The sequence below is a fragment of the Kogia breviceps genome, chromosome 10 (assembly GCF_026419965.1).
Source record: "Kogia breviceps isolate mKogBre1 chromosome 10, mKogBre1 haplotype 1, whole genome shotgun sequence".
Classification (NCBI taxonomy): domain Eukaryota; kingdom Metazoa; phylum Chordata; class Mammalia; order Artiodactyla; family Physeteridae; genus Kogia; species Kogia breviceps.
In genome coordinates, this window is record NC_081319.1 from 3057516 (window position 1) to 3083593 (window position 26078).

Sequence of the window (26078 nt, forward strand, 5' to 3'; positions counted from 1 at the left end):
GGAGTTTTATAAAGTATTATGTATTTAAAGCACACGCGTCTTCATAAAATAGCTCAGTGGGTTCCAGGAAGCTCCACTCAAGTCAAGATATAAAACACCTCAAGCACTCCAGGATTTTCCTGGTGTCCCTTCTCAGCCAATTCTACTCTCCCTCCCCCCACTGCCCCCCACCCCTCACGGAAACCACGAGGCTGACTTTTATCGCCATCAGTGACTCCTGCCTATTCTTGAATTTATTTTGTGTAGTGGGAGCCATATGGTATGATTTTGCTTGCGTTTAACTTCTTTAGCTCAAGATCCTGTGTTTGAGACTCATCCAGATTCTTGGGTGTAGCAGTAATTCACTTAAAAAAGTTGCTCTTTATTTTTCCGTTGTAGGAATAAATCATAGTTTATTGATCTGTCCTAGTGTGGATGGAGGTTTGGGCTGTTCTCAGTGTGGGGCTGTGATGAATACAGTGCCTGTGGACATTCTGTGTGAATTTCTGTCGGGTATTTATTTACCCAGAAGTGGAATTGCTGCGTTGGAGGGTTTGGCAGCTTTAGCTGACACCGCCAGACAGTTTTCCGAAGCATCCCCAATTTCTGTCCCCCCAGCCACGAGTGGAAGTCTTTGCCGACACTGGATGCGGTCTGTCTTTTTCATTGTCGCCAACCTGATGGCTGTGTAGTGGGATCTCATTGTGGTTTTAATTTGCATTCGCTCATAACTTCTTACGTTGAACACACTCTCGTGTTACTGTTGGAATTCTGTTGTTCCTTGCCCGTTTCTCAATTAGGTTTCTTCGTCTTGCCGATTTCTAGGAGTTCTTGATAGATTCTGATGATGCGTCTTTTGTTGGATCCCGACTGCCTTACCTTGCTCTCTGACGTTTCTTTCCACTCTCGTGAGGACATTGTCTGATGAGCGCCTTGCACGTGCTGGCTTCTGAGGAACACGGATTCCTAGGTTTAAGGAAATACAATTTACTGATCTTTACTTTTCTGTTATAGTATTTTGTGTCCTTTTCAAGAAATCTTTGTCTACCCCAGAGTCATGAAGATATTTTCCTGTGTTACAGTCTAGGTATTTTAACCTGTTTCACCTTTCACCTGAGATCACATTTAGATTTGTTTCTCTGGACGGTGAGAGTAGGAGTCAGAACCCATTCTTTTTTCAGGTGGACGTTCAGTTGCCCCCATGCTGGGTGTGATAAAGACCTTCTTCCCCCACTGCACTGTTACCTTAGTTAGGAACCAAGTGCAGATGAGTAGGTCTTTTCTGGCCTCTCTGTTCTCTTCTGTTGTCAAGCTGTCTTTGCACACTGCCTCAATATACTGGAGTCCTCCAGTCATTTTTGATATCTGGTCATGTGGCTGCCCCTGGCTGGGCCGTGTGATCTGAGCTGCTGCCTGCTCACCTGTAAAACCGTGGTGGGGATAGGACCCTCTTCCTAGAGCTGGAGGGAAGGTGCCGTGGCCGCAGGTTGGGGCCCGCCAGGCGGCTCGGCCAGGCCAGAGATCTAGCTAGTCAGCCAGGGTGGCCCAGCGCCTCCCAGGCCGGGCTGGGGGGGTGAGCAGGTGGGCGGGGTGCTGACTTGGGTGGGGGAAGGGAGCCATTCAACACCCCTACGAGGAAGCTAGGCTGGGGGAGGTGCTGCGAAGGGCAGAGGGGGCTGGGGGCTGTCCTGCCCCGGGGGATGTCTGGGATTCCGGGGCAGGAAGGCAACGCGCTCAGGATCCTGGGTTTTTTTGTTTTTGTTTTTTTTTTTTTTCCCGGTACGCGGGCCTCTCGCTGTCGTGGCCTCTCCCGTTGCGGAGCACAGGCTCCGGACGCGCGGGCCCAGCGGCCACGGCGCGCGGGCCCAGCCGCTCCGTGGCACGTGGGATCCTCCCGGACCGGGGCACGAACCCGCGTCCCCCGCATCGGCAGGCGGACTCCCGACCACCGCGCCACCAGGGAAGCCCAGGATCCTTCTTGTTTGTTCACCTTCTAGTGGTTGTAAAAGGACTGCCGGCACCACCAGGGCCTGCCGGTGACAACCGTGACCACCCGCCCCCCGCCCCCAGAATACAGAACATCAGAGCTGCAGCACTCCCCGGGCTGTTCGCTCAGGCCCCGCAAACACCCTGCGCAAACGGGGTGCTGGGGGAGGTGGCCGCTCATCACCCCGCGGGTGTAGCATTTTTTGCAGCATTTCCGAAGCCACCGTTCTGTCGGGCTCTGATGTCTGGGAGAGGGGACTGTCCAGAGGGGTCATGACCTCCGGGTCGGATTGTTCTGGGCCCCCACTGCCTGTGATCAAAGGAGGTTAGATTCCCTGGAATCTCAGGATCTTTTTATAACAGCATGTTTCGTAAATAGGTAGTACCTGCCCACTATAAGGAAAACACATAAAGGATACAAAAGAGGTAAACAGTGGATGTCAGCTTGCTGCCTCCCTCCCCAGGGCCCGGTCCCTCCCTGAGCCGCCCGCTGCTACCCGTTTCTGGGACCTCCTTCCAGAAATCCTCCACAGGCGTCCACGCGTTCCTTTAAAAAAAGATCAACGGTGACTCATTATACATACTGTTGAGCATTGAGCCTGTCTTCTTCATTCTTTGTGCTTTATTTGGAAACCGTTCCACAGAAGTGAGTGAAGATCTAACGCGCTCTGTTTCACACTGGCATGAGATTGGACGGATGTATCACCAATCATTTAATCACTGCCCTGTCGATGGCGGTTGGTTGCTTCTGGATCTTTGCTGTCACGAATTCGGACGCAGCCAGGATCCGTGACTTGCATGTTTGTGCCCGTGGCACGTCTGTCAGCCGTTAGATTTCTAGAAGGGGAAGTGCTGGGTCACTTTTCTGTTCTTACGCTGCAATGCATTGTCTACTCTTTATTGTGGTAAAATACACATAACATACATTTGGCCATTTTCACTCTTTTTAAGTGTACTAATCCGTGGCGTTAAGAACATTCACACTGCTGTGCAGCCGTCACCACCATCATCTCCAGAACTTTCTCATCTTCCCAAACCTGAAGCTCTGCCCCCTTTAAACACTAACTCCCCCTCCCCCTCTCCCTGTCCCTGATAACCTCTATTCTGCTTTCTGTCTCTGTGAATTGGCCTATTCTAGGGCCCTATATTATATAAGTAGAATCATATAATACTTGTCCTTTTGTGTCTGACTTGTATCACTTTTTGGGTCACTTTTTTTTTTTTTTTTTTTTTTTTTGCGGTATGTGGGCCTCTCACTGTTGTGGCCTCTCCCGTTGCAGAGCACAGGCTCCGGACGCGCAGGCCCAGCGGCCACGGCTCACGGGCCCAGCCGCTCCGCGGCACGTGGGATCTTCCCGGACCGGGGCACGAACCCGTGTTTCCTGCATCGGCAGGCGGATTCCCAACCACTGCGCCGCCAGGGAAGCCCTTGGGTCACATTTTTAAAAGACTCTTTGCCTCTTTAGTCTTAGACTTTTCTAATCATACTACATGTTCCAGTAATATTTCTGTCACGGAGTATTTGTGAATTGAAGAGCGTAAGGGACTGTCTCAACAGTTAAAGAAGGGCACGCACCAAGGCCCCAGCCCTGGGGACAGACGCCATGGCTGCCCTGACCTCCTCCCTGGTTGCCACCATCCTGGCTTCTGTGAGCACGAGTTCCTTCCTTTTCTTTACAGTTTTACCACCTCAGCAGGTGTCTTGCTTTTCTCTCGGTTTGAACTTCACTACACGAAAGGCAGGGCGCAGTGTCCTTCTGTGACCGCTTCTCCCCTGAGGCCGTGTCCCTGTGATGTGCATGGCGTGGTCGTGCCCTAGTATCTGCCTTCTCCTGTCCTTGGGCGCTCGGGTTGTTTCCAGTTTGGAGCTACTGTTTGTGGGTCCCCAGGTGGAGACCGCGGGCGGCCGTGCCCCCTGGGCGTGGACCCGGGGGTGAGGTCACCACGCCGCTGGGTTTGCGTGTCTCCGCTTTCCTGGACGATGGCGGGTCATTTTGCAAAGTGGATCTTTCCTCCCTCCGCTCCTCACGGGTGTCAGAGGTGGGACTCCTGCCAGAGTCAAGGTCGTGCTCTCTGGCCGGCGGGGCCTGGTGTCCTGACTCTGAGGGGCAGCCCGTGGGGACCCATCTGGGAGCCAGGCTGGTCCCGGCCCGGGTCACCCTCGAGGCCGGGGAGAGCCAGCCCGCAGCCGTCACAGCGGGAGGGGGCCCTCGCCTCTCTGGCCGCAGCGCTCGTGCCTAACCAGCAGGCGAGGAAGGCCACGCTCCCTCTGGCCGAGCGCAGGCAAAGCGAACAGAAGTGGGGGAGTCCATGGGAACCCGGAGCAGAGCAGGGGGGGATCGCCGGACGCCCCTCCTGCCTCTTCTGCTGCAGGGATTACTGTGCTGTCCATCCTTTGATCAGCCTGTTCCTCTGTAATTAATTAATGAACTGAGGAGTAGTCAGCAAACACCTTCTGTGTGCCAGGGGTGGGGACGTGCTGCCTACTGAGCTCCTGTCCTTTGCCAGACCCTGGCTTCTCCCCTCCCCACTTGGTGAAATGCGGGCGGGAGGGGTGACTTGCCCATCTCACCGGCAAGGACACAGAGGCTTGAGGATGAGTGACTTGGCTCCGTCCCCCAGGCAGGGAGGGGTGCCCTGGCTGAACGCCAGTGCTCACACGGTGATGGGTCAGACACGCCCAGGCTCACCTCCGAGGCTCGGTGGAAACTGCTGTGTGGAGGTGATGTGTGTGAGTGTAAAGTTCTTCTCCCTCCTTTTCCTGAGTCTGTGCCATTGGGCTGTGTATCTTAAACCTTTAGATCGTTATTTATACATCTGGGAGAGGAAGGTAATTGTCCGATTTCACGTTGTCAGTGTGAGCTTTGCATGAGATGGTATACACCTCGGCCCTGGGGTGCTCCACCCAGCCCCAGGTTTTATCAAGTACTAGGTCTGTGCTGGGCACTGGGGACCCTGAAATGACTGCGACCCGTTCTTGGCCCCTGAGGCCCTGTCCCTCTGCTGTCTGAGGCTGGCATGTCCCTGGCAGTGACGTCGTGTATGTACCAAGTGCTGCTGTGAATGAGGCTGGAGGAGGGGCTGTTTGTTCTGCCGGGGATGGAGGTGGAGATGCTGGCGGGACCACAGAGGATGGAGAGGCGGGGAGTGGTGTGCAGAGTGGCTTGTTAAGGCTGGGTCGTTGGGCAGGGTAGAGGAAGGGCGTTCCCAGCTTGGCACGGCATGTGCAAAGATACGGAGGCACAGGGAAGCCTGCTAGCTGGTGGAAGAAGTGCCGAGACGTGAGTCCGGGCTGTGCTGTGAGGGCCCCGATTGTCGCTCCAGGCAGGGGTGCTTTATCCTGCAGCGCAGTGGCCTTCCAGTGGGGTCCGTGGACCACCGGGATCCCCGAGATGACTCTGAGCTGGTGAAGGCCGGGGGCGTTATGAGCAAAACTAAGTAGGGTGCTGCAATGAGGGTTGGAGTGCAGGTTAGTTTAGATTCAAAAGTCAGGGAGATCCTACCTGAGGAGATGAGAGCCCCAAACAAAGACAGCGCTGTAGAGAGTGGGGGTTGGGCAGGGCTCAGGGAAAGGGCAGAGGATTCCAGGCGGAAAGTACAGTGCGTGCAAAGGCCCCGGGGCAGGAAGAGCCTGAGGGGTTCAAGTGGAGAGAGTGAGTGAGAAAGGAGACGCGGTGGGGAGGTCACAGGGCCATACCAGGTAGGTCTTCGTAAAGAAAGGGGGGGACTCTGGGGGCCTGTAGGCCGTGGCGAGACACAGTCTGATTCACATTTGTGAAGGGTCATTCTGACGCCATCTGGTAGATGGAACAGGGGAGGACACGGGGGAGCAGGGTACCTCTCGGACCCAAGAGATGGCGGCAGTGTGAGGGGCGAGGTGGTGACGGGGCTGACTTTGCAGGTGGCCCTGCGGGTGACGGACGGGAGGAGGGAGGTGAGGAGGAAGGAACGGGCCCAGGAGGGTCCTGAGGTTGGCACAGGGAAGAGCAGGGGAGAGGCGGTCCGGGGAAAGTCGGCTGCTGAACAGATTCTGGCCGTGGGATCGCCGGGGATGCCCGGTCGTGGTCGCTCAGCCAGCTGTGTGTTTGCAGGAGACAGACATGAAGGAGGGCGCCCAGGTGAGGTCAGCCAGGCTGGGGCATGGACGGGGAGGAGAAGAGGCCCTGGGGCTCAAACTCTGAGGGGTTAGAGAGAGACAGAGAGAGGCTGGGGCCTCGGAGAGAGGGTGGTCAGGGAGGGGGCCTGGGGGTGGGCCTCTGGACGAGCAGCAAGGGTTCACACCTTGTGGGCTTTGCCCGGCCCCGTCTCCCATGCCTTGGACACGGTACTGGGCAGCGCCGCGCTTGGCCCCTGTGCTGATTCCCCCTCCCACTCCAAGTGGGTGGCCTCCCCAGCATAAGGGGTCACGCCCCTGGGTTCCTTTGTCTGGAAAGAGGGGAAGCCAGGGTGGGAAAGGCCAGGAGAGAATGGAGGGCAGACCGCCAAGCGCAGGCTGAAACCCGCATCTGCTCGGGAGGGGCAGGAACGGAGCCCCACTCGGTCCGCAGGGAAGCAGAGCCTCCTCCGGCTGGTGCTTAGATTCTCAGAGAGGGCCTCCAGGATCGGCTGCGTCAAGCTGCCCACGCACAGACAGGAAGCTGAGGCCGGAGAGGCGAAATTAAGGCTTGGCACTTCTAACTCCCCCTCCTGATCTAGAGTGAGCCTAGCAGCGGTTCTCACCGTAATACCTGTGGGGATAAAAGTGCCTGGCCTCGCGCCTGGCTCGTGGCGGGCACCAGCGCATTCCAGCCGTTGCTGTTCGCCTGATATAGGGCGCCCATCTCGTGTCCTCTGGCTGAGACCCAGGAGTCTGTTGGAATCTCCTCATCTCTGTGAGACAGTCTTGGAGAAGGCTTGGGGAGAAAAAGTTCAGTCCAGTAAAAGCAAGGACGTTCTGAGCTGAGCTGTGCAGAAAGGGACAAGCTGCCTGGGTGGAGCGAGATCCCCCCCACCAGAGGCATTCGAACAAGGTGAGACCCCCACGTGCACGGCGTGTGTTGAGAGAGGATTAAGCGTGGAATGGTGGCGTCACTCTCAGGGGCCACAGAGCCTCAAGTCGCAACCCTGACATTGTAGGGCAAGAAACAGACAGGTGAAAAAGTAAGCTCGTAAATAAACACGAGGGTTTCACATAGTGATAAATGCCGTGTGGACACTGGAAAGTGAGTGATGTGGTCAGACTGGGGCTGTCTTTTGCCATACAGGTATTTTAGACTTTTATCCAGTCGGCTGTATTAAGGTTTTCCTTTTTGCTTGTGGATTTTATTTCTTGTTTTCCCCCGGCTTTATTGAGATGTAACTGACCTACACGATTGTGTACGTTTAAGGCGTACAATGTGATGCTTTGATACACACGTGTAGTGAGATGATTATTACAATAAAGTTAGTTCACACACCTGTCACCGCGCACAGTTACCATTTTCTCTTGTTCTTGTTTGTGGTGAGAACATTTAAGACCTAGTCTCATTGGAACTCTGAAGTTGTTAGCTAAGAGCACTGTGCGCGGTGCATTAGATCCCGGAACTTACTCGCCTTGCAACCGGAAGGGTGTGTCCTTTGACCAACATCTGTCCGTTCCTCCAGCCTGCTCTCCGCCAGTTCTTGGCAAACATTCTACTCTGTTTCTATGAGTTTCACCACTGGGTGTGATGTTGCTACTTGTTTCTGGTAGACACTGGTTATCAAGAATTTTTTTTTCTTTTCCTCCTGGTGCCTCAGGTGCCTCAGCCCTCAGGTTGATACTGAAGCTTATTTCCCTGGTTTTCAGAAGGAAAATTGAAACTAAGAAGAGTTCAATCACTTGAAGCGCCCACTAAGCCAATGAAGAGGTTGTTTCTTAGTGAGCTCTTTCTGTTCCTAGAGTCTTGCAGGCTGCTGACGCTTCTTGGTGCACTTCTTCCTCAGCCCTGCCCGCTTATGTGAACTGCTCACGGACATTTAGAGATCCTTGTAGGTTTCAGCAGCTGTGCAGCTGTGGGTCCTCATAACAGAGCAGGACACTGAGTCTCTAGGGAGGAGAAGTGGCTATACATGGTAGTACTAAGGTGTGGACCCAGGTTCAAAATTATCCTGTGATACCCTGGTGCTTCTCAGCATGTATGTAGGTATCCGAGATGGGCTTCATTTTTTTTTTTATTTTGCGGTACGCGGGCCTCTCACTGTCGCGGCCTCTCCCGTCGCGGAGCAGAGGCTCCGGACGCGCAGGCGCAGCGGCCACGGCTCACGGGCCCAGCCGCTCCACGGCACGTGGGATCCTCCCGGACCGGGGCACGAACCCGCGTCCCCTGCATCGGCAGGCGGACCCTCAACCACCGCGCCACCAGGGAAAGCCCGTGGGCTTCATCTTTGAATGTCGTTTATTTTCAGACCTCGGAGGCAAATGGCTGCATTAATTGCATTCCTTATTTCCTGGTTCTTTATCATCTTAGCAAGACCCTCTTTTTAAAAATTGATGCATTTATTCCCTTTTATCCCCTTTCCCCATTGCCATTTCTCCCTCCACCTACCCTAGGTGACCGTTCTCTTCGATCTGTGTGGGTTTCTTTCTTTTTTTTTTTTTTTGCTTTTATGTGTTTATGCAAATGTGTATTGTAATTTTGCATGCAATCTTTGCAATTCGTGTGATGGATCTCACTTGGTTTTTTCCTGTTTCCCCTCAGTGCTCTGTCCTTTGCTGCTCTGTGTTGCTGTGTATACATGTGTCCAGCTTTGTGATGTTGTGTGGGCTTCTCGTCGGCCGTTTCTGACATCTGTGGAGTCCTCCGTGGAGGACGTCCCCATGCTCTATTCAAACTCCTCCAATAACGGACATCCAGGCTCCCTCCAACCCACTTCCATGAATCTCACTGAAGTGAGCACCCTTGTACTGGCCACACATGGGTGCTGGATGATGCCTCTGCTGAATTGTGTACGAGGCGCTGGGTCTCCCTCCAGACTGGCTGCTGCAGTCACCACCCCCACACCCCAGGGCACGAGTGTTTGCACCAGTGCCCGGCATTTATCACTCTTCCTCATTTTTCCAGTTTCATAGGTATTTCACTTTGGGGTTGGTTTTCTTCCATGTTAATTTTCAGGAGGTTACTGTATTTCCCAATAGCAATCCTTCGTCAGTTTTAGAACATTCCCAAAGCATCTCTTAACCTGTCAGCAGTCTGTTATATTCCTCCACAGAGTTCCTTGTTATCCAGAGGATTTTAATTTTGAGGTGGGAAAATCCATCCATGTTTTTAGCCTCTGGTCTGTGCCTTTGCGTTTTAAGACATTCTCCCAACCCCCGACTCCTGCCCTCCCTGGTCACAGATATCTTCCCCAGGAAGCTGTCCTCCATGCTGTTGCTATTTCTTATGTCTTGTGCCGTCTTGCTGTCTTATCTGGCCCCTTGGAAGCAGAGCCTGAGTTGGGGGTTCTTGTGCCCGTGGTTCATTTGGAGAAACTGCCCAGCGAGGGGGGCAGGGAAGGGGCTGGTGATGCTCCTGGTCCCACGGAGAGCTCGCACAGGGCTGGCCCCTTTGAGATGGGCTTGGCCCTTGAGGCCCCACTACTCAGTGAGTGGCCGTCCTCCCCCTCCCAGCCCTCTCCCCCTGGGTGGACTTACCCCCCCAGGCAGCTGTGCCTTGGAGCTGCTGGCGGCAACAGGCGCAGGCAGCGGGTGAGGGAGCTCCCAGTCCAGTAATGCGCGGGGATCTGGCCCAGCGCCAGCAGCGTCTACTACGCCCGCTGGGCCTAGACACCTGGGACCCGTGCACCTCCTCCAGCTGGCGACTCTGCCCGTGTTACCACCCACAGTGTCCACGAAGGACCTGCTCGAGACGTGCTGTGCCGCTGGGCAGCAGTGGGCCATTGACAACGACGAGTGCCTGGACATCCCCGAGAGCGGTGCTGAGAGCGACGTGTGCAGGTAGGGCGGGCGCCGGCCCCGTGTCCCCGTGTCCCCCTTCCCACCCCGGGCCCCGCGCTGCCAGGCGAGCACCACTCCACCCGCGTCCAGGTGCCCGCAGGTGGCCGGACGTGGCTGCCTGGCTGGCTGGGCGGGCTCTCGCCGGGTGTGGGGAGCCCGAGACCGGCCCCAGGAGTGAACTCAGCGTGCAGACTCGTCGCCGGCCTGGTGAGCGCGGTCGGAAGCGCACACGCCGGGACCGCTGTCACCCGGGGACACAGCCGGGTGCTTCTCTCACCAGTTGCTGCGTCGCTGCCGGGCGGTGCTCAGCCTACTCGAGTTTCCTACCTCAGCCTTGAGCCGAGGCCGTCAGCCCTCTTTCTTTCCCCACTTTGCTGCCCTGGGGGGGGGTCTCAGGAAGGCTGGCCTCTCGCCGTGCTCTGCCTGCTGTCCGCGCTGACCGCTTCTTCTGACAACGGTGTTCGCAGCAAAGGAAGCAGTTACACCCGCGCCCTCCCCGTGCCAGGCCCGGGTGGCATCCTGCCCAGCCCCTCACCCCTTCTTTATCGCAGGCATGCCACCGTGTCCAGCTTACTCCTCTTTCCAGATAAGCAGGATAAGGTTCAGAGAGGTGATGTGATTCACCCAAAGCCACACAGCTCGTTGGGAGCTTGGCCAGGATTAGACTCCATGTTTCCTGTGGTCCAGCCCACAGTTCCTCCGTTAGAAACATTTAAATTGTAGCCTTGTCCCTTTCCTTTCCCTTTGGTCATCCCACCAGTTTGGGCTGCCCAGGAGTTAGAGCATACAGCATTCAGGAGGCTTGAACTAGTGCATGCTTGTATCCCTCTTGTGATGGGAGACTCGCTACTTCATAGCCAGCCAGTTCCATCACCGGAAGGCCCTTGCTGGGACACGCCCTTCCTCAAGTGAGGCTGAACCCCTTCCTCAAGTGGGACTGAAGCCCACCTTTTCATCTCCCTGTTTTGTGTGCTGGCCCATCAGCCGTCTCTGCCCGGGGCAGCCCTACAGTTATTGGAGGCATGACCAGGGACCCTGGCGGTCCCAGGCCGACCGCCCAGCCCTCCCTGAGATTGGGTCTCCCTTTCCTTCTCAGCCCTGTCGGGGGGCTTGGCGTACTGACCCCCTCCCTCATCGGTCAGGGGACACAGAGCCCAGTGGGACCCAGGCCTGAGTCGTCTTAGTTAAGCTGAGAACGAAACCCGTGTCACTTGGTGAGGAAGTGCTGGCCTGGCCAACGCCCTGGCGCCAGCAGGGTCCCCACCCGCGGTGGACCTTGGCGGGGCCTTCGCTCCCCTGAGCTGCAGCCTCCTGTGTGAAACGGGGCCTGCGGTCCCTCCTGGCGGGGTCCCTGGGGGGATGGGGCGCTTTGTGGGGCTGAGGCGCACCTCTGTTGCAGGACAGCCCAGAAGCACTGCTGTGTGTCCTACTTGAAGGAGAAGAGCTGCATGGCCGGCGTCTTGGGGGCCAAGGAGGGCGAGCCATGCGGGGATGAGGACAAGGACACCTGCGGCGTCTCCCTGTATAAGGCAAGCCTGCCCTGGGGCGTCTGTGGCCTGAGCCTGCAGGTCCTCCAGGGCCCAGGGGGCGGGCCGCCCTGTGGGGCTCCTCTGAGGGCAGGATGCTCGCGCCTGGGGGCAGGGAGCTCTGCCTCTGCGTAGGAAACATCACCAGTTACCATACGGACCAGTTCATTCGAGAAATACTGTTTGAACACCAGTCTGTGCTGGCCCTGTTTTAGGCATTAAGAATGCGGAAATGAATAGCACAAAAATCCCTTGCCTCACGGGGCTTTCTTTTTCTTTGGTCTTTTTGTAACTGGCATTTCAACTGAATGTAATGTCCCCCAGGTTCATCCATGTTGCTGCATGTGGCAGAACTTCCTTCCTTTGTAAGGCTGAGCAATACGCTGTGTATGGAGAGACCACGTTTTGTTTGTCCGTCATCTGTTGACGGGCATGTGGGTCGATTCTTCCTCTTGGCTACTGTGAATATTGCTGCTGCGAACGTGGGTGTAAGGAAGCCCCTCTCTAGAGGACAGACAGTACGTCTACTTACATCACGTTGGCTAGAACTTAGTCTGGTAGCTGCATAGCTGCAAGGAGGGCTGGGAGATAAAGTCCTTATTCTGGAGAGGTCGTGTGCCCACTGCACATCTGGAAGGAGGGAAAACGGACTTTGGGGGCTAACAGCTGGCTGTCTGTGCTGTAGAGGATGAAGGCAAACTTGGAACAGTTTCAGGAAGTATCACAGAAGGGTGTTGTGTTTGGGGGAGAGAGAGGGACGGAGTTGAAGAAACCACAAGCCTGGATGGCGGTTGAGGGGCCTCTGGAGCAGGGCAACATTTGGCAGAGGATTTTGACATCGAATTTTGTCTCATTGAGCTTAATTTTTCCTAAAAACTACTGATATTAGCGAAAGGACCTTGGTGACCGGCGACTTTAGAATTCCATTTGTGTTTATATGTTTGACCCTGGACCAGTCCTTCTTCCTCACCCTCGGCTTCTCCGTCTCTAAAATGGGGATAATAGTTCATGTCTTTCGGGGTGGTTGTGAGGATCAGAGGTAACGCAGCCTGTTTACCAAATATGTGGATATGTTCACCACCGGGAGGTGCAGTCTGGAGTATCAGTGAGCTACTGCTGTGTAACAGACCCTCCCAAACCTGGTGGCTGATGACTGGCTCAGGTCATGAGTGAGGGTAGTTGTGCTGACCTGGGCCATGCCCAGCTGACCTTGGCTGCCACCAGCTAATGGTTCTGCTGGCACTAGATCTAGGATGGCCGTAGCTGGGCCGACACTTCCCTGTTCCATGTGGTCTCAACCTCCAGCAGGCTAGCCTGGCCTTGTTTAGGTAGTGGCTGAGCAGGGTTCCAACATGGGAAATAGATGTGTGCAAGGCCTTTTGAGGCCTGGGCTCAGAAGAGGCACGCTGTCACTTCTGTCTCCTCCTGTTGGCCGAAGCGAGTCATGAGGCACAATCAAGAGGTTGGGAAATGCACCCTCTCTTTTGATAGGAGGAACTGTACTGTCAGACTGCAAAGACAGAGGACATGGTAAAGAGTGAACAACTGGGGCTGTTATTGTAATCAGTCTACCACAGTAGTTTAAACGAATCAAAGACTTTATATTTGGAGGCGTGCAGTCTGGGATGGGGTGAATCTGTGTAACATCTTCAGGCACCCAGGCTTCTATATTTCTGCTCGATCATCTTTAGCTTGTGGTTTCCATCTTTAAGGTCACCTCATGACCCAAAGTAGCTGCTAGAGCTCCAGCCATCACATCTGTTCCAAAAAGGAGGAAGGGGGCGAGCAAAAAAGATGTACTTTCAAGTTGAGTCAGCCCCATTTAAAAGCTCTCCTGAAAGCTTCACCCAGTGTCTCTTATATGTAACTTTAAGGGAAGTGCTGCCTTTTAGTTAGCCTGAATAGATTTGCAGTCTGCTGGTAAATATGGGAGCAGTTAGTTGGTGTGGCTGTGGGTTAGCTTGTAGTTCTTTTCATAAGAGGCCATTTATGAATTACTGCAAAAAACTTGCACAAGCTGAGCCAGACACGGGAAATGGGGACAGATGACACCCTTGCCCCTGGAGAGCACATCCCAGGCACAATGTGGACACGGGGTGAATCCGCTCTCACTTATCAGCCCCTCCCCAGAGCCTGGGGGTCCAGAGTGAGCCCCACAAGCTCACAGGCCACGCGGAAGGCCCTGAGCGGCCGGGCTGGGCAGTGACGGCACGTCTCTCTCCAGCAATGCTGTGACTGCTGCGGCCTGGGGCTCCGCGTGCGGGCCGAGGGCCAGTCGTGTGAGTCCAATCCCAACCTCGGCTACCCCTGCAACCACGTCATGCTCTCCTGCTGTGAGGGCGAAGACCCCCTCATCGTGCCTGAGGTCCGCCGGCCTCCGGAGCCTGAGGCTGCACCACGGAGAGGTGGGTGCTGCTCCCCAGGCCAGGCGTACGGGCCAGCTGGGCGACGGGGGAGAGCTGCTGGGGCTTCTAGGCAAGACTGGGCCTCCTGTGGCCTTCTGTGGGGACCTTGGTCACCTTCGTCTGTGGTTCGAGGCACAAGTTCCGCTCTGGACAGAGCTCTTCTGTGGCCTCGATGATGGACTCCTGTTATTTTCGAGATGGTGATCTCATTCAGTTTTCTACCTATCATCCGCTCTGCCCAACTAGTACCACCCATCTCCCTGCAGTCTCCACCCACCCACACTCCTGTTTCTTTGTTCACCTACACGTCCGTACTTCTTCCTCCCCAGCCACCCATCCATTTCACCCATCCCCCTCCCGTCCTCTGGTCCATCTCTGCACCACTCATCCACCCACCCCTCCATCCACCCCCCCACCCCTCCATCCACCCCCCCAGCCCTCTGTCCCGTCCATCCATCCAGCTACCCACGCACACCCCTCTATCCACCCTCTGTCCACCCCCCCCATCCACCTCTCTATCCACCCACCCCCCCATCCATCCACCCACCCCCGCATCCATCCACCCACCCCTCCATCCATCCACCCACCCCTCCATCCACCCACCCCTCCATCCACCCACCCATCCGTCCTTCCTCGTGCTCTCTCAGCTGAACACACAGGAGGTTGTGGTGAGGACCTGACCTGGTTTCCCGAGGGCCTGTGGTCCCAGCCACTTGCGGGGCCAGCCCGGGTCTCATCGTGCGCACGGTCCCCTGCCCCAGTTTCAGAGGCGGAGCTGACGAGCCGGGAGGCCCTGTCGCTGGGCGCGGAGACGGAGCTGCCCAACAGCCTGCCCGGAGACGACCAGGATGAGTGCCTGCTCCTCCCGGGGGAGCTGTGCCAACACCTGTGCATCAACACCGTGGGCTCCTACCACTGCGCCTGCTTTCCTGGCTTCTCGCTGCGGGACGACGGCCGTACCTGTCGCCCAGGTGAGGGCCCGGACGGTCGGGGCAGGGGCGGGGGCGGGGCTGATCTTGCCCGCGGAGCGTGGTGTTCCTCGGCTGGGGACCGTGGGGGACTTCGCCTCCCGCCATCCCACTCCGTGAACCCGCCGGCGCCGAGGGTCTCCGGCGACGGGCTTGTGAGGCCGGGCAGACGGGCTCCGCCCTGGGGCTCCATCGGCAGGGCAGCCCCGGCGGCCCACCCTGGATTCAAGTGCAGGGCCAGGACCTGGGCCATGCAGGCCCCCGCCTACCCAGCCGCGTCCCCAGCACCGGGCCCGCGGTGGTCAGGCCCCGGCACCCGGTCTGGGGGGGCTCTCTCCCTGCCAGCTTCCGGGGGTAGATCCGTTTGAGTCCGCAGACTCGTGCTCCTGCACCCTCCCTGCCCCGATTAGCTGTGAGACGGATCTGGCCTGAGGTGTGTCCCTGCCTGAACTTCAGTTTCCTCTCCCGTGGGGTGGATGGGGGTGGGTAAAATGAGCCGCCCCCCGACCTCGAGAGCCCGGCATGGCGCCTGTTAGGGCCTGAGGCTGCCTGAAGGCGCTAGACCCCGCTCCTGCCTGCTCTGTCCGTGACAGACGGTGACCGCCCCGAGCCGGAGGCCGCCAAGGAGTCCGCGCTGAGGCCCGAATCCTCCCAGGTGGCCCCCAACACCATCGCGCTGCCCGTGCCGCAGCCCAACACCTGCAAAGGTGAGCTGGCCGTGGCGGGCGGGGAGCCCTCGGGGCTGGGCGTGTGCGGGGGGGGGCCCACCGGGCCGTGCCGCTGCTTGGGGTCAGGGGGCCGGCTGGCCTCGCCATCGGAGGTTGGGTGAGGAGCTGTGAGAGGTGAGAACGGGGGGCACAGCCTGGGGCAGGCGTGGGCGACCCCAGCACGGCCCATGAGCCGCTTTCAGTCTCGCTTTCTGTAAAACTGAGAGAGTACACTCCTTGCTCGCCCAGGCATCGCGGAGCCTGCGTTCAGACACGTGCGGGCCGTCCCCTGCGCCCTTCCTCTCCTCCCCTCCCCTCCGTCCTCCTTCTGCCTCCGCCTCACCCGCATCCCTGTTACTTGAGGGAGGGGCGTGTTGGGGGAGGTCCCAGACACCAGCCGGTGTGTGAGCGGGTGGAAGGGGTGACCTCGTGAAAGGGGCGGGAGTGGGGTGCCCGGCAGGCCGGAGCCGCCCGCGCGTGGTCTCTGACTTCTGTGTGGTTTCCTCGCAGACAACGGGCCCTGCAAGCAGGTGTGCAGCGTGGTCGGGGACACTGCCATGTGCTCCTGCTTCCCCGGCTATGCCATCATGGCGGACGGCGTGTCCTGTGAAGGTTAGTCCCCGCCGCCGTGGGCCCCGCACACCCGAGGGGGCCCGGAGCGGGGGAGGTGTTCCAGGGCCAAACCTCGCTGTGCTGGTGAGCGGGGAGCAGGTGTGGCTGCCATGCCGACCAGCTGCAAACCGAGCAGCTGGAACAGCCGCGTCCACCCACATCACGTGCCAGGTGCGCGTGCGGCCCAGGCGGGCACACGGGCTGGCCGCGGCCCAGCCACTCCCTGGGGCGGGCCTCCGCAAACTTCAGTGGGCCTGCGAAGTCCACGTGGCCCCAGGGCCTGACCTAGTAGGTCTTGGGGGGGGGGAGGTCTGAGACTCCCTGGTCATACTCTGACTAGCTCTGTCCTCTAGGGTCACCCCGTCTGAGTGACCTGACTCGGTGTGTGACCGCCTTGCCCCCGTTCCAGCCACGGGTGGAGCCGACAGAGGGCACTGCCTGCCCTACTGGCCTGCGGCAGGACACCCGCTCCGGCTGGCCTCCACGGGCAACAAGGCTGGGGAGAGGCAGCCCCAGCTGGAGGGCACATTCTCAGCTCTGAAATCAAGGAGGGACGGTGCCTGTGGGTGACGCTGCTGTCACAGAAGGGCCGGAGAGGGTGTAAAAGCACGGGCCTCCCTTACTTATGCATTCGCTCAGCCTGGGTTTTGTCCCGGTGGGGTCTCTGCGGGCTGGGACCTCCCCCTGTGAACCGGGGGGCGTCGGATCCGACACCTGCTGGGGCGGTCCCCACGGTGAATGACACCTCGCGCACCTCCTCGCGTGTGGAGGCAGGGCAGGCAGAGAGCGTGCAGATGGTCTAGGAAGTGCTTTAGTTCAGGTTCAAGTTCAGGAGACATGAACCTGGTTTGGGTCCATGGGTTAACAGGGTTAAGTCTGCCTGGGGAGAGACCCACATCCCTTCCAGAAGCCGAAATCCACCTCTTGCCGATTGCCCGGGACCGTTCCGGTGTGCGTGAAAACCGTCCTGGTGCCCAGAGAGGACAGGACACTTGCCCAGAGCACACAGCATGGTGGTGGCTGACGGGCCTTTCTCTCAGATGGTGGGGGCAGATCTGGCTTCGCTCCTCATCTCCCAGGGCCCTGAAGACATGAGGACTGTATCTCTTCTGGGTTGGGACTCCTTCAGGCCATGGGCCCGTGTCCCTGTCCCTCCAGGCCTCCCTTTCTCTCTGCAGCGCCCCCAGTGGTAGAGGCTATGGGGTCCAGGCCAGCGGATGCAGAGGGCGTTTTGTGGGTGTAGCCGGCCCTGCAGGGGAGTCCTGCAGATGATATTTAAACAGATGATATTTTACCATCTGTTTAAAATCATCAAACAAGTTACCAACAATGACAGCTCAAGAATTTTTTTTTAAATGTCCGAATTTCAGGTTTTTCTTGAAACTTTGTAACATCTGTCCACAAGGAGCCCACAGCCTTGGTCTCCCTTTTGACAGAGCACAGGCTCCGCAGTGCCCTAGAGCCCCCTTGGCCCCTTCTCCTGTTTATGTCTCCAGCCTGGCCCCCTAAGCACTTAGGTTTGCAACTCGTGCCATTGCGCGGCTCCCGTGGCTGCCGGTGGAGGTGGAGGGTCTCCAGAGCATCGGTGGGAGATGGCCTCCGGTCCTGCCCGCTGTGTGACCCCAGACAGGCTGTCTCCCCTCTCTGAGCTTCACTTTGCCACCTGTCTCCGCTAGGGCTCCTGCTCTGACATCTTCCAACCGGACCAACTCAGACTTGGGCCCAAAGCCCAGAGGGACCGCTGATGGGCTGGGAGGTCCTGGGCAGGTCCCTGCCCATCTGGGTCTCAGTTTCCCCATCTGTCACTGGAGGCTCCATGTCACCGCGGGCCACGCTTCTCTAACGGCCCTTCTGTTTTTCCTCCCGCGGCCGTCACTAGACCACGACGAGTGCCTGCTGGGCACTCACGATTGTAGCTGGCGACAGTTCTGTGTGAACACCCTGGGATCCTTCTACTGTGTCAACCACACACTGCTCTGTGCCGAGGGCTTTATCCTCAACGCACACAGGAAGTGCGTGGGTAAGCCGGAGCCCCGCTTGCCGCCGCCGCCACGGCTCCCTGCTCTGCTCCACGCCAAGCCCGCCACGCCGCAGCCACATGCTAAAGGGCCTGCCCTTTGCATACGAGCTCTCAGCACGGCCCCCCACCCCACGCTCCACGTCATGCCCCTCGTGTCCTGGTTTCTTGTCCCGCTTCTCCACCGACGCCACCGGGAAGCTGCTTTCCCCAGGGACGTGCCTGAGTCAGAACTTTGTCTGAGGTGTGACCTGGCCGCTCATTCAAGTGAGGTCACTGAGACATGTGGGCGGCAGGATAGGGAGTCCTGGGTTCGAAGCAGGACCCCCTAGTGTTCTCCGTGGGCTTGAACTTCCTCCCAAGCCTGTGTTCTATCATCTGTAAAAGGGGGGCACTGAGGGTACCGCTCCCCCTTTGGAGAGGATGTGACATGTGTATGGCGCAGCCAGAGCCCGGGGCACAGCGTGCATGGGACCTCAGCTGCTGAGATTGTCCTTAGATGTGGCCAGAGCCCCTTCAGAGGCAGATACCCCAGCTAGGCGTCCATTTGCTGTGTGACCCTGAGCAGTAGCGCTCGCCTCTCTGAGCCTGTTTCCTCACCTCTAGCCTCGGGGCTCGGAGGCCTGGCAAGGGCTGGTACCCAGGGCCCGGCCTGTGCGTGGATGGGCTGGCGCTCAGTAACGCGCCTGCCCTCCTGCCTCTCGGTGCCCTTGTGGGCCAGGGCTGGGGCCCCAGGCCTGCTCTGTGGGCAGCAAGGACTTGCTGTCCTCCCACGGCTGGGGGTCTGATGTTTTCATGGAGGAAACATCATGAACCTGAACAGAGATAGACCCAGGGTAGCGGGGGCTCGGGGCAGACTGGGCAGTGCTGTGGCAGGGACACAAGGAGAGGCCAAGGGAGAGGCCATTCCAGCTGACAGCGTCTGGACACACGCCCTGGAGAAGGTGGCGTGTGCACGTGTCTCCAAGGACAGTGGGGCTCTGGGAGTCGGGAGGGGCGTGAGGGAGGAAGGAAGGGCTGCGGCAGGCATGGGGAGGTGGGAAATGCACTGCACATGCCGACCCCCGTGTGTCGTCCTTGCGCTTGGGGATCATGCCCAACCTGGACATGTCCTCTTCCTCACCCTCCGCCACCGGGCAGCAGAGTGGCTGCTGCAGACGTGTGTGCCCCTGGCCTCCAGCCGCCGGCCCAACATGCGCCCTCTGGAGCCTGCTTGTCAGTGGCGGGGCAGCTCTTCCCATCTGGGTCGTGTCTGTGTGTGTCTGGGAAAAGGCGGTCCACCCTGTGAGCACCCTCCCAGGACACGGGTGTGCAGGGTTCCCTGGCGGCCTGGAGAGAAGAGCTTGTCCTAAAAGGGGTCACCGGGCAGCTGGAAAACGGGTTCTGGGATGAAGGAGCAGAGGTGCATTCCATTCAGCAAAGTTTATGGTCATTCTTTCAGCCTTTCCCTCCTTATCATCCGGCACAGACCCCAGTCTCCTCTCCGTGCTTGTGTTCCACTTACGTGTTCATCTCATCTGTGAGCACTCGTTCTTTCCATCACTTGCTCATCCACAGACATGTCTTCTGCGGTGCGTTTGTGAGCTCCAGGCATGTTCTGTTAACCCTGGCTGGTGAGATGGGAGACGGGTGCCCGGGTTAAGAGTGTGGCCTCTGCAGCCAGACTGCCTGGGTTCAAATCCTGGCTCTGCTGCTTTCTAGTTTTAGGACCTGAGACTAGTCATTTGATCTCTCTGAACCTCAGTTTCCTCACCTGTGAAAAGAGAGGACTGATGTCTACCTCAGAGGGTCACTGTGGTGGTTACATGAGTCCATGTAAAGAACTTGCTAGTGTTTGATGCCGTAATTGTGATTCGACAAATGTGTTATACTGAGGCAGCCTGCATAGGTAGTGAGCTCCCCATCACCGGAGGTATGTAAGCTGAAGTGGGACAGTATTGGGCGGTGCCATGTCCACAGGACTTCTAACAGACAGGTGACCTCTGTGGGGAATCCCCTGTGCTTTGTTGTTGGCCTTTTGAGCCCTGTCCTTTGAGGAACATCTTGGGCCCTGGGAACAGTGTTCCAGGTGGGCTTGGCTTTGAGACCATGGGAGCCCCGTCTCTGGAGCCCACTCTGCAGCAGTGGGGAAAGGGCTGGGCGCTCTGGGTTCTGTCCTTGCTGTTGTCCCGTGCAGGCTGGGAGACTTTTTTCACATGCCCTCTGTGAGACCTAGTTCCTTATCTGTGAAGCAGTATGTCTGGGGGGTCGAGGACAGTTCCCGTAAGCCGCCCGATCCCTAAGTGAGCCACACGATCAGTGGTGTCTGCTGTCGTCTCTCACCATGATTCCTCCCAGGCTAGGGGGGGCTCCTGGCCCATGACGTTTTCTGGGCTCCTGAGAATGTGTCTCTCTCTGTCAATCCAGCTTATAAATCAGAAGTCTCTATCTGGCCCAGCCCACCCTTCCTTGGAAACCACGGGCCAGAACTCTCCCTTTTCCTCCTCCTCATCCCCACCCAACCAGCCTTGGCCGGGCCTATACACCAGTTGGTTCACCCGTGAGTTTGGGACAGTCTCTTGCCCCACAGCCCTGGACCCCTCCTCTGCACCTGGTCCTCGTCATCCTGCTAGGCTCAGCTCAGACGTTACTGTCCCTGAGAGCAGCTCTGACAGCGCAGGACCCAGGGCGGGCGGTGCTCTGGCCTGAGCCCGGGACCGTGCAGCTTTCCTCCCCAGCGTCGCCACCCGACCTGTCCTCTCTCCCTGCCCGCCGACCGGCAGTCCCTCGCGGGCAGAGGCTGTGACGCACCGCTAGGCCGCCTGGGCTTAGCACAGAATACGTGCTCGCTAAGGCGGGCCCAGTGAATGAACGGATCCGCACGACTGCTGTACCTCCCCTGCCAGGTGGAGCGTGGCGGAGGCATGGGGTGTCCTCTGCCCACCTGCGGGGACGTCTGACTTGGCCACCTCTCTGGGTCTCCTCCGCCCTCCCTGATGCTACTTCTTTCCCTCCTTTGCTGGCTTCTCCCCTCCCCACCTGCGCATCCCAGGCGTCAGTGCTCGGCCCCCCAGGGACCTCAGCAGTGACCACTCCCAAGTTAATGTCTCCCCTCAGACCCCTTCCATGAATCCGAGGCAGGTCTCTGGCTGCCTCTTGATCTTCAAGCTCAGTGTGACGTCAAGGGCTCCCACCCTTCCCCTGTGAGCCTGCTCCTCCCAGCTGGCCCCAGCCCAGGTGCTGGGGCCGCCATCTGTAGAGCTGCTCGGCCAGAAAGCTTTGCCAAGACCAGTGGGCTCCTGTTTTTCTCTCTCCTTCGTCGCATGCATCATAGATGCTGTCGGTCTCACCTTCCCAGCACCTCCGGAGCCCGACTGCTTCTCCTCGCCTCCGTGGGTGGCAGCCTCAGCCCTGTCGTCTCCTGTTCTAACATACCCTCACCCCTGGGGTATTTGCACTCAGCCAGGGGACCCTGTTACCAATAAGTCAGCCCACTGCCCTCCTCTGCTGGAGCCCTCGATGGCTCCCACCTCCCCCGCATCTCCCAACACCCTCCTCTCCCGCCAGTCACACCCCTCTGGGCCAGAGCCTGAACCTGCCTGGCAGCCCCGTCCCCTCTGCCTAAGATACGTGCTCCGCTCATCCTGGCACCTCCTCAAATGCTTTGCTCAAGTGTCCTCTGCCCTGAGGATCCTTCGTGCCTCCGCCCCCCGCACCTCCCACTCCTGGTCTCCTTCGCTCTCTCTTCCCCAAGACTCAGGACCACCCCCCCCCCTTAGGTCTGTCTGTCTGCTGAGTGTCCCGCGCCACGGCAGACTTTCTGTCTGTCTTGTTCACCCTGTACCCCTGGGGCCGTGGCATGTGCTCCATAGGTCTTTGTTGAATGGGTGGTTGCACAGACCATGCTGCTCTCTGGGAACTGAGCACCTTGAGGGCAGGGCTGGCTGGCCGGCGGCACCGTGCCGGGAGCGCCCCGCAGTCTCTGACGGCCTCACCCTCCCCGCAGACATCAACGAGTGCGTGACGGACCTGCACACGTGCAGCCGGGGCGAGCACTGCATGAACACGGTGGGCTCCTTCCGCTGCCACAAGGCTCTCACCTGTGAGTCCGGCTACATGCTCAAGGATGGAGAGTGCACAGGTGAGGCGAGCCGGCTGGAGGCCCCGCCCACCTCCCCACCTCTCCCCACCCCCCCCAAACCCCGCCTTCTGATCCGCCCCCAGCCCGCCCCCAGCCCACCTCCTGGCCCGCCCAGAGCCTTCTCCCTTCTGGCAATCTCCCAGCCCTGGGGTTTCCTGCCTGTGGGCAGACCCCACAGTTGATGGTTTAGGGGCAGAAGCGGGGGCGGGGGGGGGGCCCGAGGTAAGTGTGTCTGGGTCAGTTATTCCCCTCCCTATGCCTCAGTTCCCACAGAAGGGTCACTTCTGTCCATTTTACCAGAAAATTCTAGCTGCCTCAGAAGAGAGGTTCCATTGAACCGTTTCAGCAGATGCTTCCCCAGCATCGTTTGTGGGCCTGGCAGGGTTCTGGGTGGCAGGGGTACCAGTGGGGGTGTGTTCTTGTCTCTGGCCTCCTGATGGCGGGGGGGGGGCGGACCCACAGGCACGTGGGGCTGGGTGTTGCTTTAGGTGGGGTCCAAAGAGGCCGGCCCCCTGTGGCGGTGATGTCCGGGCGGAGAGCTGCAGGATGAGAGGCCCCTGGGAAGGGGGTTCCGGGCAGAGGGAACAGCAGGTGCCGTGCGCTCAGGGAGGGAGGAGTCTTGGCACGGAGAGCAGAAAGGGAGTCCCGGGTGGAGCCCGCCGCCGGTGGAGGGAGGCTGCGGGGTTGGCAGGCCCAGGTAGGCAAGCAGCTGGGAGTTTGTTCCACCCGTGACGGGGGAAGCGTTTTATTTTAACTGAAAACGTCGAGAAGAAAGTCACCCAGGAGGTGAGACCCAGAGCAGGGCTCCACTGTTGCAAGCCCGGAAAATGGCGGTGGGAAGCGGCTGTGAGGTCGGCGGGAGCCCAGGCGGGTGCTGAACGCGCCCCATGCCGGGCCCTGAGCTGGGTGCAGAGCAGGGGTGTGACGAGCTGGGAGGAGGTGAGCCCAGGCCCCTTGGCGCTCGCCTGTGCACACCCACGCGTGCCCACAGAGCTCACACAGATCCAGGGCGAGCCCCCTTTAGAGGACCCTGACACCTGGGGAGGGGGGCCGTCTGCCCGGACGCCCCAATACCCCCGCCCCTCTCATCCCAGGGCCTCCTTCTTAGACCAGAGTGGCTGGGCAGGGGCTGTGTACTCGGCCTCCCTGGGGTCCTTGGAGGGGGTTCCAGAACCCAGCACAGGGCTGCCTAGAGGCTGGGCTCCTGTGGGAAAGTGGTGGAAACCTTGGAAACCGGAGGGGGTGGATGGATGAACAACGGACAGACAGACACACACGGTTGGCCAGGCCGTCAGGAGGCCGAGGGAGTCTCGGCTGCGCCACTAGCCCTCTGTGTCCCCTTTGTGCTCCGTGCCTCGGCGGCCTCGTGTGTGGAAAGAGCCGGACGTGCCCGCTCTGCGGGAAGCACGGGGCCGGCACTCTGTGAACTGGGTGCTGCACAGCGGGGAGGGGCCCCCGTGACCTGCTGGTGCCACAGCGCAGGTGGGGACAGCGGTGCCATCCAGGTCTGGCAGTTCCATCGTTGGAAGCTGCAGGCCTGGCTGCCCAGAAGCAGTGCCCCGGCTACGGAACCTGCCTGTGCCTCCGTTTGCCCTGTGAAGGAGCAGGCTCGTCATAGCCTGCTTCTGGGTGCGTGTGAGCGCCGAGTAAATGAGTACGTCTCAGAGCCCCTGGGACAACGCCCGGCAGCACGGCAGAGTTCAGCGAGGGGCTGACGTCGTTGTTACCGCTGCCATGGGCCACGGCAGCTCCCGGTGACGCCGAAGACCTTTGTAACCGTCGGGGTCACCGTGGGGACGTGCGGGCGGGGGCCTGCCAGCCCGCCGGCCCCTGACCCCCGGCCCGGTCTGTGTGGCAGACGTGGATGAGTGTGAGCTGGGCACGCACAGCTGCCAGGCGGGCTCCGTGTGCCGTAACACCAAGGGCTCCTTCTACTGCCAGGCGCGGCAGCGCTGCATGGAGGGCTTCCTGCAGGACCCCGAGGGCAACTGCGTGGGTGAGTGGGGCTTGGAGGGGCTGTGTCTCCCTGGTCCTGGGGGTCTTTAGGAGGGGTCGTTGGGGGGATAGGCTCTGAGGGCTTTACAGATCAGGGAGGCCTGGCTTGCTGCGCTTCCCCTCTCCCGGCCTCGGTGTCCCCCCGTGAATGGATGTGTCAGTGCCTGGGCTCTGCGAGGCACTTGCGAAATGGAAGCTCTTATTATCCTGAACTGTCTGATCGCGGCTGAGTTAACTTCTCTTGTGGCCTCGGTTTACCCGTCTGTGGCACTGGACTGGATGAAGGTGTACCACGTTTTTTATAACCTACCCAACAGCGCTTGGGTTCTGGGAGGGAAAGCCCTCGGGTCCTGGGACTCAGGGACTGGACAGTCTGACCTGCCAGCCTGAGCTGGGCTGGTCTGGGGCCCAGGACTGGCTGCCTCCCAGTGCAGCCCTGGACTCAGACGCCGGGGCTCCGGGAGGGGCTAGAGCGGGCACCCTGTCACCCGCACCCCCCTCCGCAGACATCAATGAGTGCACGTCCCTCTCCGAGCCATGTCGGCCAGGCTTCAGCTGCATCAACACGGTGGGCTCCTACACGTGCCAGAGGAACCCAGTGATCTGCGGGCGTGGCTACCACGCCAGCCGGGACGGGACCAAGTGTGTGGGTAAGGCCCGCGTCCCCCTAGCCTCTGGCTTCCCGGGTGCCCTGGGCCGGGGCGGCTGGTGCAGGGCGAGAGACCGGGCCTCAGGGTGCCCTGCTCGCCTCCCCCCGCAGACGTGAACGAGTGTGAGGCGGGCGTGCACCACTGCGGCGAGGGCCAGGTATGCCACAACCTCCCCGGCTCCTACCGCTGTGACTGCAAGCCCGGCTTCCAGCGGGACGCCTTCGGCCGCGCCTGCGTCGGTAGGTGGGACTGGCGGCCGGGACCCCGTCCGGCTCCCCTGAGACGTGCCCGCCTGCCCCAGGCCCTCCCCCTGGCCGGCCTTGCTCTGACCGCGTGCCCGGCCCTCTCTGGGCTGGACTGCCTTCCCGCCGGCCTGTCCAGCTGAGGCTCTGCTCTCGGTCCCCGCCGCGTTCTTCTCCTGCCCTCTGCCGTGCCGCCCGTCTCTCCGTGTCGGCCTCTGGTCTCCATCCAGCGCCTCCTCTGCCTTCTTCCCCCGCTCCCCCTTCGCCCTCATTCCTCCGGGCTCCTGGGTCCCTCTCCCCGCGGGGCTGGAGGGGCTGGCGTGCGGGGCACCTCCGCCCCCCCTGAGGCCCCGTGCCCGCTGCCTGGCCCGCAGACGTGAACGAGTGCTGGGCCTCACCCGGCCGCCTGTGCCAGCACACGTGCGAGAACACGCTCGGCTCCTACCGCTGCTCCTGCGCTTCCGGCTTCCTGCTGGCGGCCGACGGCAAGCGCTGCGAAGGTACGCCGACCCGGCCCCTGACTGACGCGCGGCCCCCCGTGCAGGGCCCCAGGCCTCAGCTGCAGGCTGTTTCCTGCCAGGGCCCCCACTGCCACCTCAGACCCCCGGGCCGGGCGTCTGTGTCGTCTGCACCCCCGGCGGGAGCTCCCTGCGAGCAGGGGGGCAGCCCAGCCTCTGCCCCTTGGTAGGTGCGGATCCTGGTCGTGCGTGCGGTGCCCTGGGGTTCAGGCAGCGGGCAAAGTGACTGCCCGGCGGCCACACGGCACCCGGCGGCGCCATCCAGAGTTGACCCCATCTTGGTTTTCCAGATCCCAGAAATCTAGATATTTATGCAGAGTCTGCTGGTTTTCACATGCCGCCGGTGCACCTAAGCTTAAACGCACTGTGGGTTAAACCGAGCACGTGAACTGGACCTGCGGCCCAGTCCTCAGCCCT

The 26078-nt window shown here is 59.6% G+C and overlaps 1 protein-coding gene across 4 annotated transcripts in view; it reads left to right on the forward strand.

Annotated features, from left to right (window-relative positions):
* The window catches only part of FBLN2 (fibulin 2), a 69820-nt gene that overhangs the window by 37075 nt on the left and 6667 nt on the right, over nucleotides 1-26078 (forward strand). The window contains exons 3-14 of one of the 4 annotated variants that reach the window (XM_067043355.1): nucleotides 9790-9901; nucleotides 11301-11430; nucleotides 13652-13832; nucleotides 14594-14803; nucleotides 15394-15507; nucleotides 16018-16119; nucleotides 17999-18139; nucleotides 22122-22256; nucleotides 24115-24252; nucleotides 24758-24901; nucleotides 25012-25140; nucleotides 25518-25643. In XM_067043355.1, the coding sequence (XP_066899456.1) occupies nucleotides 9790-9901; nucleotides 11301-11430; nucleotides 13652-13832; nucleotides 14594-14803; nucleotides 15394-15507; nucleotides 16018-16119; nucleotides 17999-18139; nucleotides 22122-22256; nucleotides 24115-24252; nucleotides 24758-24901; nucleotides 25012-25140; nucleotides 25518-25643 (1662 nt within the window). The remainder of the gene's footprint in view (nucleotides 1-9789; nucleotides 9902-11300; nucleotides 11431-13651; nucleotides 13833-14593; nucleotides 14804-15393; nucleotides 15508-16017; nucleotides 16120-17998; nucleotides 18140-22121; nucleotides 22257-24114; nucleotides 24253-24757; nucleotides 24902-25011; nucleotides 25141-25517; nucleotides 25644-26078) is intronic. The other 3 variants (XM_067043357.1, XM_067043356.1, XM_067043358.1) reach the window with 3 other exon arrangements.